A 14,766-nucleotide genomic window follows, 5' to 3' on the forward strand; every position below is an offset into this window, starting at 1 on the left:
TACTTCTTTCTTGGTAACCCCGGTGCTAACGAAGAGGCGTCGACACTCAGGCCTGAGGTGTCGAGTTCTCTTCAGATAGCGCCGTAGCGCCCTCACAGGACAAAGCAGCATCTCATCCGCATCATTATCGGTGAAGTCCAATAGGGAGGGAATCGTGAATGACTCGAAACCTGTCGTCAGGGACCGACGGTTTCTGAGTCTTCGCAACGAAGTTCGGGACGAAATCGAGCGTCACAGATCCCCATCCCCTGGAGTGTCGTACATCATAGGAAAGACCATGAAGTTCCCCTACTCTCTTCGCCGATGCCAGGGCCAGCAAGAAGAGGGTCTTGAGGGTCAGATCCCTGTCTGACGACTCTCGGAGCGGCTCGAACGGCGTTCGAGTCAAACTCCTAAGGGACAAGAGTCACGTCCCCACGCAGGGGGCCTGAGTTCCCTGGGTGGGCAAGACCTTTCGAAGCTCCTCATAAGCAAGGAGATCTCGAATGAGTTCGAGATGTCCAACCCCCTCAGTTTCAGGACGAGCGCCAAGGCGGCTCTGTATCCTTTAACTGTGGGGACTGAGAGGAGCTTCTCTCGGCGAAGAAAAACGAGGAAATCCGCTACCTGCTGAAGAGTGGCTCTGAGAGGAGATATACCCCGTCTACGACACCAACCACAGAAGACGGCCCACTTCCCCTGGTAACACAGCATTGCAGAGGACTGACGGACGTTTCCAGCCATCTCTGTTGCTGCGCTACGAGAAAAGCCTCTCGTTCGCAAGAGATGGTGGATAACAGCCAGCCGTGAAGACGTAGGGACTGGACTGCTCCTGGTGGTACCGCTCGACGTGTGGCTGGGCGAGAAGGTTGTGCCAAGGGGGAATCTCTCTCGGTTCTCCTACGAGAAGAGCCAGCAGGTCCGGATACCAAATGGCCTGTGGCCACTTGGGAGCCACCAGGATCATCCTGAGATTCGGGGTGACCAGTGCTCGACTGATCACCTTGCGAATCAGGCTGAACGGGGGAAAGGCATAGGCGAAGAGGTTGTCCCACGGGTGTTGAAGAGCGTCCTCTGCAGCTGCCCATGGGTCCGGCACGGCCGAGAACACCTGGAGCTTCCTGTTGTGCCGGGTGGCGAACAGATCCACGACTGGTCGCCCCCACAGGTCGAAGAGCCTTTCCGCCACGTCCTGGTGTAGAGACCATTCGGTCCCTATCACCTGATCCCGACGGCTGAGCGTGTCTGCTACTACATTCCTCTTCCCTGGAATGTAGCGTGCCGACAGCTCTATTGAGTGTGCCTGAGCCCACTCGTGCACCTGCCGAGTCAACTGGTACAACGGGAGAGACACTAGGCCCCCCTGTTTTGTTGACGTAAGCCACCACCGTGGTGTTGTCGCACATCAACACCACTGAGTGTCCCATCAAGCGGTCCTGAAACTCTTGGAGAGCGAGAAACGCTGCCTTGAGTTCCAGTACATTGATGTGAAGGTGCTTGTCGTTCTCGTCCCACACTCCTGAAGTCAGCAACTCCTCCAGGTGTGCGCCCCATCCCTCGGTCGATGCGTCTGAGAACAGCTGCATGTCCGGGGGGGGAGTGCGCAGAGGCACCTCCTTAAGAGGTTCCTGTCGTCCAGCCACCAGGCTAGGTCCTGCCTCACCTCCTGTGTCAGTGACACTGGAAAGCTTGGGGGATCCGTCGCCTGCGACCAACTCTCCTTTAGTCTCCACTGAAGAGACCGCAGGTGAAGACGCCCGTGAGGGACTAACTTCTCGAGTGACGACAGGTGTCCGATCACGACTTGCCATCGCTGAGCTACCTGTTCCTGCCGAGACAGGAACTGGTTGGCTGCCTCCCTGAATCTGCTGATCCGCGAGTCTGCGGGGAAGACTCGCCCTGCTACCGTGTCGATCAGCATACCCAGGTACTTCATCCTCTGCTGGGCTCGAGATCGGACTTCTCGAAGTTCACCACGATCCCCAGATCGCGACAGAACTCGAGCAGTCGATCCCTGTCCTGTAGCAACTGCGAGCGGGAGCTCGCCAGGACTAACCAATCGTCGAGATACCTCATCAGACGTATCCCGTGCGAATGGGCCCAAGCAGACACCAGAGTGAACACTCGCGTGAACACCTGTGGGGCGGTTGAGAGACCGAAGCACAGTGCCCTGAACTGGTCACACCGTCCCGTCGAGGATGAAGCGGAGGTACTTTCTGGAGGACTGAATGAATGGGTATTTGGAAATACGCATCCGTTCAGTCCACTGAAAGCATGAAATCGTTCTCCCTGATGGAGTCGAGCACTGAGCGTGCCGTCTCCATCGTGAACCGGGTCTGGCGAACAAACCGGTTCAGGGGAGAGAGATCTATCACCGGGCGCCAGCCTCCGTAGACTTTTCCACCAGGAAGAGTCGACTGTAAAAGCCCGGTGACTGATCCGTGACGATCTCTACAGCTCTCTTGCTCAGCATGGTCTTGATCTCCTGTCTCAGTGCTACGTCCTTCGATGACCCTGGAACGTACGACTGCTGTTGGACCGGGTTGGAGGTGAGGGGTGGCCGAGATTCGAAGGGTAATAGATATCCCTCCCGAAGGACATTTCTACAAAATCCAGGTTCTCGGCGCCGTAACGCTGCCAAGTTGCCCCAATGGCTGGCCAGGCACCCCCCCACTTCCGGCAGCAGGTGAGGGGGAACGCCGTCCCTAGCGTTTCCCCCCTTTCTTCGACTTCTTCCCAGAGCCTCCACGGGATGAGGAGGGCTGGGAGGAGGGCTGGTTACGGCTCCCCTTGCTAGAAGTCGAAGAAGACAGAGTCATTCCTCGGGGCTTCGACGCAGCAACCGTCTTAGCAGCCGAGGAAGCGCTAGCCGAGCTCTTAGACTTGGCCGCAGTCCGAGGCTGCCCAGAAGCCTTCGAGACTGCCTGGTGAACCAGACGGTCACTGTCATCAGTGCGCCGTCTGTCCACCGCAGCGTCCACCATCTCTCCTGGGAAGAGAGACGTGGAACTCCGTAGAGGTCCGTTTCGAAGCCCCAACGCCGCCTCACGCCCGGCCGCCCTGGAAACCCGAGTAAGGACAGCGTCCCTCGTCGGAGAACCAGGTTGGCCCACAGGTTCACCGTCTGGTGGGCAAGGAAGGAGATGGCTCTTCCCCCAGACTGGCAAAGTCTCCTGAAGGCCGAGTCCTCTTCGGGAGAAATTCCCCGGAGTTGGCTGCGACCTTAGATACTGTGAGGGACCACAGATCTAGCCAGGAGACGGCCTGGAAAGCTGCCATGGCGGTAGATTCCAGGCCTAGTGCCTCTTGCTGCGAGAACCACAGGTTCTCGGACAGGAGCTGTTGCAGAGACACACCCGGAGTCAGCCTCAGCTAACTCCGGGTTGACCTGTTTGGGCGGACATGGGTCTTCAGATGGCACGTAAAACCGCCGCTGTCGTAGCAGAGAGGTGGAAGCAGCTTGTTCGACCTGCCAGACTTGAGCGAACCGTCTTGCCCGGAGACAAGCGATTCAACCTGGTCCAGCACTGAGTCCGCAAGCTGTGAACGCGGCAAACCCACCGTCGGTCTGGGTTCCCTCTTCGGGCCCCAGAACGACTCGAGCCGGGACGTGGGCTCGGATGGTGGGAGCGGCGATCCTTCCCCGAGGTCGTTGTGCTGACGAATCAGCGCAATAACCTCGGCAAAGTTCCTCTGGATCTCGGGCGTGATAGCATCCTGTGGAGTCGGACCGTCCAGTCCCTCAAACAGGAGCATCTCCCGAGACCCTCCTCCCTCAAGGAGAGGAGCAGCGACAGCCCCCTCTCGGTCTCCTCCAACCACCTGTGCGTACGACCTGGCTGGTCCGAGAACCGAGCCTGGTACGTACGACGACGTGGCGGGATCCTGAGGGGCGCACCCCTCACGATCACTCCTCAATACCTCGCCCCTCCCGGTGTAACCCGAGGAGGTTTGAAGGTTATGGGAGAGGCAGACCTGACGCTCCCTCCTCGCTCGCTGGCAGAACCAGTGGGCTTGGAGGACTGCAGGCGATCGCCAACCCGCGGTGTGATCGAGCTGCAGACCTAGTCGAGCCGTCTCGCTGTGGAGAACGGCTGGACCGAGAACAGCGGCCCCGGTCTCGTGTGTCAGAGAGCTGGTGCTGGTCGCCGTACCCGATCGCTCTCTGCGAGAGCGACGGTCAGGCGACCGGCGAGCTCCACTGTCACTGTGAGATCGGTGCGTATCCTCACGGTGCGTCAGTTCGCTGGTACCAGCCGTGGCTGGTGCCGGCGAACGGGGGGACCTCTTCCCAGCCTCAGCCCGTGGCCGGTCATGGACCGTCACGTCCGCCCGGGTAGCCAGCTGCTCGCCGTGAGAGCGAGAGCTGGTCTGGTGAGAGCCGCGTGAGCGGCTGTCACCAGTCTTCCGCTCCGTGCCGTGAACCTGACGCTGAGCGGACTCAGAGGTCTGGTTCTTCCCTAGCTGCACGGTCACTGTTAGGCGACCGTACACTCGGTACCTCTCGCGAACGAGCGGCCGAGCCGGATCCTGCTGCTGTGGCCGAACCACTGACAGCAGGAGAGGAAGTGCCGGTGTTAGCCGGCACCCCTCTGGTCCCCGTAGTCTTCTTCCTTGCGGGAGAAGAGACGGGTCCTGCTCCCGAAGGAGCAGGGCGACCAGCGGAAGAACCCCCCGTCTCACCGGAGCGAGACGGGCCCTTAGAAGTTCCCGAAGGAGACTTCTTAGGGGGGGGGGAGGCAACCTTCTTCTTCTTAGGCGGTGGGGCCTTAGAAGAAGAAGGGGAAGAGGCGGCAGACGACGACGACGACGAAGAAGACGATGAAGACGACGACGACACCTTCCTCCTCTTCTTCTTCTTCTTCGTCAACCTCCTCAGGACCGACGTCAGATCTGTCATCCAGGACGGAGCCGGGGCTGCTGTTGCCGAAGCAACAGGGCCCGGACGTACCTGTCCGAACAGACCAGCATGGGAGCAGCGGCGCCAGGAACAGGAACAACATCAGCAGTGCGAGCATCACAGGAACGGCAGTCGAGACGGCAGGAGCAGAAACAGGAACAGCAGCGGTGGTCACGGCAGGTACGGCAGGCTGTGTGGGCGGTCCAGGTGGTCGAACCAGCGGCACAGACGTCCTCGGTACCGGTGGGAGGTCCAGGGGCGAGCTCTTCGGGCACATGAAGTCCGGTCGCGGCAGCACGGCAAACCCAGGTGGCGGCATCACACTCCCCGAGTTACGGCGACTGGCCCCTGCACCGATGTTGTGGGTGTCACAGAGACCGCGTGCTGGGTGTACACCAGGTGAGGAGGTGACGCGTAGCCGGGTGTTGAAAGGGTCGTGGTGGTGGTTGTGACCGTTGCATGAGTGACCGCCACGGAGCCAGCGAGATGATAGAGCAGCCCCTGGACACTCGGCACGCCCTGCAGCCCCAACCGATGCCCACACCTGTCCGAGGTCATCCTTCACGGCAACCGCACCTGAGGAGGCAAAAGTCGGGTGATTAGAAGGATCCTCTACCCGCTCGCAGCGAAGACGAGCGGATAGAGGACCCAGAGTACAACTCTACGTCAGGGTATCTAGCGCCCTCCTCCACACTCGACACGTCAGGAGGGAGAAGGACTAGACACCCCCCCCGAAGGGGAAGGCGCGAGACGTGGAAGTTGAGCGGGGCGGCAGGAAAGAAGACGAAGTGTCCGTCACCAAAGGAGTCGCGGGAGAGCTTTCCGACGACTCCTTTGCAGGCCTTCGCTTTCTTCCTGCCCTCATACAAAGTCACTGCGCCTCCGACCAGTCATTACATACATCACAGGGCTCGGCCCGGGTGCATTCGCGCCCCCGACACCGAGCACACAAAATATGAGGGTCAATCTCTGGGAACGATCTAAACTTCCCACATTTACGCCCTTCGATACCCGGGCAAAGTCTCCTTGGGGTAGCGAGGCGAGGAGATTCCATCATAATTCAATTGAAGGCAGTAATTATTATGCACAGAGAGAATGATTGTACTTACAATACTCTTTCATACACAATTACAACCAAATACTCAGAAAGCAAACGACGAGCAGCGGGCAGAGAGCGTCGAACACACACGTCCATCCACTGTGAGGCCGAAAGCAAAAGTGGTTTGTTTACCTCCCAGTCGCGCGCGCGCGCCTGTCGGACAAGCAGTTAACTACCGAACCCCTTGTTCGAAAGCTTACGACCTATCCAGCTGCCGCTAGTACCTTCCTATTGTAAAAGGACCGAAGGTTTGTATGCCGTGTCGGAACAAACTATGGTTTGTATTTATGTAGGAACATCATCAAAATCATTTCTACTGATTCACACTACTATATGCACAAGGACACAACATGAAGAATTCTACCAAGAACATAAACATTCAATTGCCATCTGGTGAAAAACAAGTGATTACAGAAACAGTGCTTGCAGGTCAGCAAACATTATCATTTTTTTTTATTTTGAAAGCCAATTGCACCTGACAGCACAATGATATAAGCTAACTTTAACAGTAAGTAAGATTCATTCCAAATAATGTTTACTTTATAGGCATATAAACATGAAAGAATCAAATACCTGTTCTATCTGATTTTCTTGAATTTCACTCCCCTTCTCTTTAAACTTGTCTTGCTGGATTTTTTGCCTTTGTATGGCACCTACTCCTGCTCGTCGCCTCATTTCAGCAATATCTATGAACAAATCTGAAAAATATCCTCAATAAAGTACACAGAAAGGATTGAGATTAGGAATAACAAGTACGTAGTTAAATGTGAACAAACACTTATATAAAGTATATCAGACTTTATTATAAAAAAAAAAAAAACTACACTTCTGGATATCACAAACTTTTTGCAGCCAAATGAGGCAATGGAAGGTATAATCTTAGAACAATTCATCATTTAATTTGACTAGAAAATTTCCAAATTTCAAACCTCCTACAGGGCTGGTAAAAGGACTTAAATGAATTGATCGGACTAAAAATTTGATGAAGGAAATTTTGAAAAACTAAGCAACCAATTTGTGGTGCAAAGCACAGGGAAGTATGACATTAAAATATCACAATTTTTTTATGTAAATTGTATTTTTCCAAACTATACAAACCTGAGATCCTTTACATAAGGAATTACTTTCAGTGTAGGCTGGAATTATGGTCATTAAATTCTTGAACAAGGCGGTTAGTCAGTAACTGCCGTCTGGTAGGCAGGTAGGCCTGCCTGCCCAGATGTAAATAGTACTCCACTTTGCCTTTTGGCCCAGGTTCAGATCGAGGGGTGGCATGAGGTGGGCATAAATGTACAGGATCTCAGGTTTGTATAGTTAGGAAAAATACAATTTACTTTAAAAAATTGAGATTTGTTCCTACATGATGTATAAACCCTCAGTCCTTTAAACAAGGAAGACTCACTGATTGGTGGGAGGAATGTGAGTGAGCCTTTAGAACTGACTGGAGTTCTGCACACCTGGACTATTCTTCTTTCCATTGATGTGTTTTTTTCTTAAATTGGCCGACTTCAAACTTTTCTCGGCCTGGAGTTCTGCATATTGATTTTTTAGTCCGACTCTTAAGGATTAAATACCCTAATTCTTTGCATTTTGTTTGTTTTTGGGGTAAATTTTGACTCTAATATAACAACCACTGCCATAGGTTTAAATAAAGAAACAACAGTAGGTATCCTGGTTGCAAATTCCATGGATGTACCTATACTAGGTACATAATAGGGTAGATTTAGGTAATAACTCCGCGTCGGGTATCTCTTTGGAAAATACAGTTTCCTATAGAATTTGGGTTGCTTATTGAGAATTTACAGTTATTGTTTGGGGTCAAATGTAATTAACCCTTACTGGACAGGTAAATACATCGATATGCAGCTCCTCCGGCTGGGTAAACTTTGAGGTTGGCCAATTTACGAAAAATCATATCAATGGGAAGAGGAAGATATGCAAATGTACATGGTGAAAGATAAAAATGTCTAAAAAAAATTTCCCTACCTTCCACAAAAAGTTGAAAATTTTTATATTTAGTACAACCCCTTGTGGGACCTCTTTTACACGACAATCGTAAATTTTACCAACTTATATACAGTGGACCCCCGAACTTGCGTTCTCCGGATTCACGGACTCACACATTAGCGGATTTCTCTCGGGAACGTTTCCCCGTATTATTCGCAGAACATTTGCATATGCACGGTATTTTTCTATGAGAAATATCCACAAATATGATATTGTAATGATACAATTAAGTTTGTTCATACTTACCTGGCAGATATATATATAGCTGTATTTTTCCGAATCCGACAGAAATTTAAACACTTACGACACACGCAGTGGGAGTCAGGTGGTTAGTACCCATTCCCGCCGCTGGGAGGCGGGTATCAGGAATCATTCCCATTTTCTATTCATAATTTTTATTTCCACTGTCTCCTGAGGGGAGGTGGGTGGGTACTTGATTATATATATCTGCCAGGTAAGTATGAACAAACTTAATTGTATCATTACAATATCATTTTGTTCATGAAACTTACCTGTCAGATATATATATAGCTGAATCCCACCTTTGGTGGTGGGAGTAGACAGAATAGAAGATTTTAGGAAACATATATATGCAGATAATTGATATCTTGATTCCTTACCTGTTAGCATAGCTGACTTCGTGGTTACTGCCGCATAAGTCTGCTTGTGCTACTAGAGTTGCCAGCAAGGTAGAGACCTATAAAGCTGGTGCATCCAGATGATCTGTCAACAGGGCGAGACCACGACGGGTTACTAGACCATTGACCATACAAATGAGGGCACAACGAAGTAAAAACCAACCACCTGGCGTAGCCTACCAAAAGTATCCCACATAGACTAAGCTAATGGAAGGGAGATCCGCCGCAGGCGGTCAACCCCACAACCATAACACAAGTTAAAAACTCCCCTAAACCGTTAAAGGATAGGATGAGCGCTACCTCCTGCCCCCAAAACAGTGTCTGCAGCGACGTATGGTCCGAGCGAGTAACAATTTTCGTATGTTGCTTTCACCTCCCGCAGGTAGTGTGAAGCGAACACCGAATTGCTTCGCCAATAAGTGGCGCCCAAAATATCTTTGATTGCCATATTTTTGTGAAAAGCCACCGAAGTAGCAATAGCCCTCAACTCGTGGGCTTTCACTTTCAGAAGCTCCATGTCACTTTCACTACACTTTTCATGGGCTTCCTTAACCGTACTTCTTAAGAAGAAGCCAGTGCATTCTTCGACATCGGAAGATCTGGTTTTTTCACAGAGCACCACAAGTTCTCCGAAGAACCTCTGCATGCTCTGGTTCTCTGCAAATAAAACTTGAGAGCCCTGACAGGACACAGGACTCTCTCAGCTTCAGGTCCCACTAGCTCCGACAACCCTTTGATCTCGAACGTCCTCGGCCAAGGGTTGGAAGGGTTCTCGTTCTTTGCTAAGAACGTAGGACTTAAGGAACAAACTACACTATGATCCTTGAACCCAATATGCTTGCTTATGACTTGAATTTCGCTAACCCTCTTCGCCGTCGCCAGAGCGGTTAGGAAATGGTCTTCATTAGTAAGATTCCTAAGCGAGGCTAAATGGAGCGGTTCAAATTGACTCGACATGAGAAACTTCAGTACCACGTCTAAGTTCCACGATGGTACTTTAGGTTGGAGAACTTTCACAGTCTCAAATGATCTAATGAGATCATGAATGTCTCTATCATTTGCTAAGTCGAGTCCTCTATGTCTGAAGACCACAGAAGCACGCTTCTGTAGCCTTTAATCGTGGGAACGGCTAGTTTCGCTTCTTTCCTAAGGTGAAGAAGGAAATCTGCTATCTGGCTTACAGAGGTTGAGGTGGAGGAAATGCCCTTCCTTCTGCACCAACTTCTAAAGACAGCCCACTTTGATTGGTAAACTGCGATTGAGGAGGGCCTCCTTGCGGTGGCAATCGCCGTTGCCACAGGTCTTGAAAACCCCTCGCTCTGGCCAACTTCTTGATAGTCTGAACGCAGTCAGACTCAGAGCGGGGAGGTTTTTGTGGTACCTCTCGAAGTGGGGCTGTCTGAGTAGATCTTTCCTTAGGGGCAGAGTCCTTGGAAAGTCTACTAGGAAGGACATCACCTCCGTGAACCAGTCGACCGCTGGCCAGAAGGGGGCGATGAGGGTCATTCTCGCTCCTTCTGATGCAGCGAACTTCCTCATTACTTCCCCGAGGATTTTTGAATGGGGGAAAAGCGTAAATGTCTAGTCCCGAACCCAATTCCACAGTAGGGCGTCTACTGCCACTGCTCCCGGGTCCAGAACTGGGGAGCAATACAGCGGAAGTCTCTTCGTTCGGGAAGTTGCGAAAACGTCCACATGAGGACGTCCCCCACAGCTTCCATAGCGCCTGGCATACTTCCTGATGAAGGGTCCATTCCGTCGGCAGAAGCTGTCCTTCCGCCTGAGAAGGTCCGCTCGCACGTTTTTTCCACGCCTGACACAAATCTTGTCAGAATCGTGACGTTTTTTGCGACTTCGCCCAAATCAGGATATTCCTCGCGATGACGAACAGAGAAGGAGAGTGAGTTCCCCCCTGTTTCCTGAGGTATGCCAGGGCTGTGGTGTTGTGTTGTCCGAGTTTATCTGAACCACTTTGTTGGAGACTTCCTCTTCGAAGAACCTTAGAGCAAGGTAAACCGCTGAAAGTTCTTTTAGATTGATGTGCCAGGACACCTGTTCCCCTCTCCAGGTGCCTGACACTTCTCTCCCTCCCAGTGTTGCTCCCCAACCCGTGGAGGACGCGTCGGAGAACAACACTAGGTCGGGGTTCCGAAGCTTGAGCGAAAGTCCTTCCGCAAGCTTCTTTGGGTATCCAACCCACCATTTGAGGTGCTTTTTCACTTCTTCCGTCAAAAAACAAGACCTCTTCTAGATCCTGTTTGCATGACCAATTGCTTGAGAGGAAGAACTGAAGTGGTCGGAGGTGCAACCTTCCCAGAGAAACAAACTTCTCCAGTGAGGAAATGGTCCCCAGCAGACTCATCCATTCCCTCACCGAGCATGTTTCCTTCCTAGAAGGCCGACACTTTGTCCAGGCATTGAAGTTGTCGCCCCTCTGGGACGAAAAGCCCGAAAAGCCACTGAGTCCATCTGAATCCCCAGATAGACTAAGGATTGAGAAGGAGTCAGATGCGACTTTTCGAGATTCACCAGAAGTCCCAGGGACCTCGCTAACGACAGAGTCGTGTGAAGGTCCTTCAGACACCGGTCTTGCGATGAGGCTCGAATAAGCCAGTCGTCTAGGTAGAGAGAGATCCTTATTTCCGCAAGATGGAGCCACCTCGCAACGTTCTTCATAAAGAACGGTGAACACCATCGGCGCCGTGCTGAGACCGAAGCAGTGCCCTGAATTGGAAAATCTTCCCTTTCAGGACAAACCGCAGGTATTTCCTTGATCGGGGATGGATGGGGACGTGAAAGTATGCGTCCTGAAGGTCTAAAGAGACCATCCAATCCCCCGGTCTTAAGGCTGCAAGCACGGATTGAGGTGTCTCCATCTTGAACTTCTGCTTGGTAACGAAGCGATTTAGACTGCTGACATCCAGAAACGGGCGCCACCCCCCCTGACTGCTTCGGCACTAGGAACAGAACGGTTGTAAAAACCCCCCGGAGAACCTCCCGGTCGAAGACCTGTTCCACTGCTTGCTTCTCATCATTTGATCTAGTAGATCGTGAAGACTTTCTGCTTTTCTCCCTGATACGAAGGAGACAATCCTTTGGTGTCCGAAGACAGCGGGGGGTACATCAGGAAAGGAATTCTGTACCCCTTCTTGACGATGTCCAGAGACCAAGCGTCGGCACCTCTCTCTTCCCAAGCTTTCGCGAAATGTAGAAGCCTGGCTCCTACCGGTGGCTGAAGGACTTCCCTCTCACTTCTTGCTCTTGGAAGGAGCGGGAGTCTTGCCTCTGAAAGAAAGCCTCTTCCTCGAGGGCTGGCTTCGAGGAAGAAGCGGATCGAAAGGGCTTCGATTTCTTCAAAGCAGAGGACCCAGAAGACGAAGACAAGTAGTAGGCTTCCTAGAAGACTGTGCCAGAAGGTCTTGGGTTGCTTTCTCCTGGAGACTGGCAGCTATGTCCTTTACCATAGACTGGGGGAAGAGATGTTCTGAGAGCGAAAAGAAGATCCGCTTTTTGCGCTGGTGAGACCGACTTTGCAGTACAAAATTTGCAAAAAAGTGCTCTTTTCTTAAGCAGTCCCGTGCTGAAATGAGCAGCCAATTCCTCAGAACCATCCCTGACGGCCTTGTCCATGCAAGACAATACACTGGACAGCTCCCCCAGACTGATGGAAATCAGAACTCCTGGACCTGGCATCCAATACTCCAAGGCACCAGTCAAGAAAATTAAAGACCTCTAGTGTCCTGAAGAGGCCTTTAAGGTGAAAGTCTAACTCACTATGCGTCCAAGAGACCTTAGAGGAAGACAGAAAAGATCTTCTGGCGGCGTCACTACAATACTACCAAAGTCTCCTTGAGCTGAGGCTGGAAGCTTAACTCCCCGACGTTTTCTCCCGTCTCATACCACATACCAGCTTTGCCACCAAGTCTTGAAGGTGGTAAAGCGAAAGAAGTCTTGCCTGAAGCTTTTCCTCCTCTTTTTCCATCCAATCATGGACCTTTCTAAAAGCTTGCTTCGTAGAAAGCGACGTCTTTATCTCACAAAAGCCCGAGATCTTAGTAGCTTTGGATGACGAAAACTGAGAGGGAGGAGTACGTGGAGCTTCAGGTGGAAAGTGCTGCAAAGACTGACTGTAGCAAACGAGTCAAAACCTTGTAGTCCGTCGAAACTGGAGCCAACTGCTGTTCTTCGTCCACTTCGACGAAAGCGTCACTAATTTCCTCTTCAGACACTGGAGAAGTCGGAGGAAAGTAAAGAAGAGTCACGAGCTTTCTCAAAAGAGAAAGAGCGGCGAACAGGAAGAGTTCCCGCTTCCGCTTGCGCTTGCGGAAGTGGAAAACTGACGTCCGTTGGCGCGCGCTTGGCGTCCGAAGCCAATCTACTGGCGCCGACTGAAGCGCGCTCGACCGCAACAGGTGTACACCTGGCGTCCACTGGTGCTCGCTGAGCGTCCACTGGTGCGCGCCGAGCGTCCACTGGTGCGCGCCGAGCGTCCACTAAAACGCGCTGAGCGTCCACTGGCGCTCGCGAAACTTGCACCGAGTCACGCTCGGCGTCCACTAAAGCGCGTTTGACTTTCACAGAAGCGCGCTCGGCATCTAAAGAACGCGCTTCTTATCAACAAGTTTCGTATTAGCAGCGGAAACAACCACTTCACAGAGAGCGAGAAACGAATTTCTCGCCTCCTCTAGAAAGTTGCTGGGGAGCAGAACGAACTCTAGAGGGAGACTCAAACGGAGAGAGAGACGAGCGAGGAGAGGGAGAGGGGAGAACGCCTCGACCTCTTCACAGGAAGATTGTCATCCATTCTTACGGCGACGTGGAACAGTCTCTCTCGAAGAAAAACATCTCGAATTTGTTGGGCGCCTGAAGAGACTGGAGAATCTTGCTTGTAGGTGAAGCCTCCTTTTTCTTTTGGGGAGGGGCTGACCTGTGAGCAAGAGTGGCGAGGGGACCCGCCTTCTTGCTACTCCCAGGAACCGCCACTTCACGCACCTTAGAGCGACTGCGGCGCTCGAAAGAAACATCTAGGAAAGACTCCGCCTCCGAATAATCCTTACGCTTCTTCTGCGGAGGAAAAGCAGCAAAACGCACTATCAGGCGACGAGCAAAAGTTTCCGGAGAACAACTTGGACGTGAAGCGTGCCCGAACGCGAGCCGTCCCTTTTCAGCGGACGTGATGCGGTATGAGAGCTCCACCCCCCCCTTGCGCGGGGAGGAAGCTTCAGAAGAAGAAAAGCACTCCTTGAGAAGACGTGCACGCGCACGCTCCTTGGCAGTCTGGGTAGGTTCGTCAGAAGCTGCCGAAGGCACGCCAGATCGGTGGGGGTGGGGGGTTTCCTCGTAACCCTCCTTCGACTTTCGACATGCTCTCTCCCGTAATCTGGGAGTCAAGCAGAGGTCTAGGTCTAGAGGCGGAATGAGGCCGATCTGACGCACCCTCCCCACTTACACAAGGGGCACTTTCACTGCACTTCTCTTTTCACTTTTGGCTCCAGAGCTAAACACTTTTGATTCTAAGTTACGAATCGATTCAAGAATTAGCGATAAAGTATTACCTTCTACCGACACTGTTTCAGGGGCCGGAGGCAACACTACAGGGGTAGGAGCATAATCTACAGAAGGAGGGTTTAGCAGGAGAATATTTAAGGAAAGGGGTAGCTTAGGAGAATAACCCTTTTATCTTGCCTACTGAAACACTCCTAGAGGAAGACCTCCTTAACCTATCTCGCTCAAGTTTCTTAAGATAGGTTTCATACGCCTTCCATTCCGACTCTGTTAATCTTTCACACTCCTTACAACGACTTTCCAAACGTACATTCATTCCCCCTGCAAACTTTACAAACAGAATGTGGGTCTACTGAAGCTTTCAGTAGCCTACCTCTACATTCGGACATAGAACAAAATCTAGCGCTAGCAGAACTAGACCCTGACATCTGATCAAAGAAAAATCAATACCAAATTCAAATCAATCCAAAGTCAACGTGTTGCCAAGCCACCGATCCAATTCAGATACCAAAGAAAAACCAAAAGGGATAACTCAAGTAGCTAGTAAGTTTCCAAATCTGGACGGAGGTGCTGCAAACGGTGTTTTCAGCACCGGCGACAGAAAAATTATGAATAGAAAATGGGAATGATTCCTGATA

At 51.8% G+C, this 14,766-nt stretch overlaps 1 protein-coding gene across 1 annotated transcript in view; it reads right to left on the reverse strand.

Moving 5' to 3' along the window:
* The window catches only part of LOC135217786 (vacuolar-sorting protein SNF8-like), a 106,666-nt gene that overhangs the window by 89,957 nt on the left and 1,943 nt on the right, over positions 1–14,766 (reverse strand). Inside the window, exon 2 of the mRNA XM_064253815.1 lies at positions 6,552–6,676. Coding sequence (XP_064109885.1) covers positions 6,552–6,653 — 102 coding nt within the window. The 5' untranslated portion in view covers positions 6,654–6,676. The remainder of the gene's footprint in view (positions 1–6,551; positions 6,677–14,766) is intronic.

This window comes from Macrobrachium nipponense, chromosome 7 (assembly GCF_015104395.2).
Source record: "Macrobrachium nipponense isolate FS-2020 chromosome 7, ASM1510439v2, whole genome shotgun sequence".
NCBI classification, from domain to species: domain Eukaryota; kingdom Metazoa; phylum Arthropoda; class Malacostraca; order Decapoda; family Palaemonidae; genus Macrobrachium; species Macrobrachium nipponense.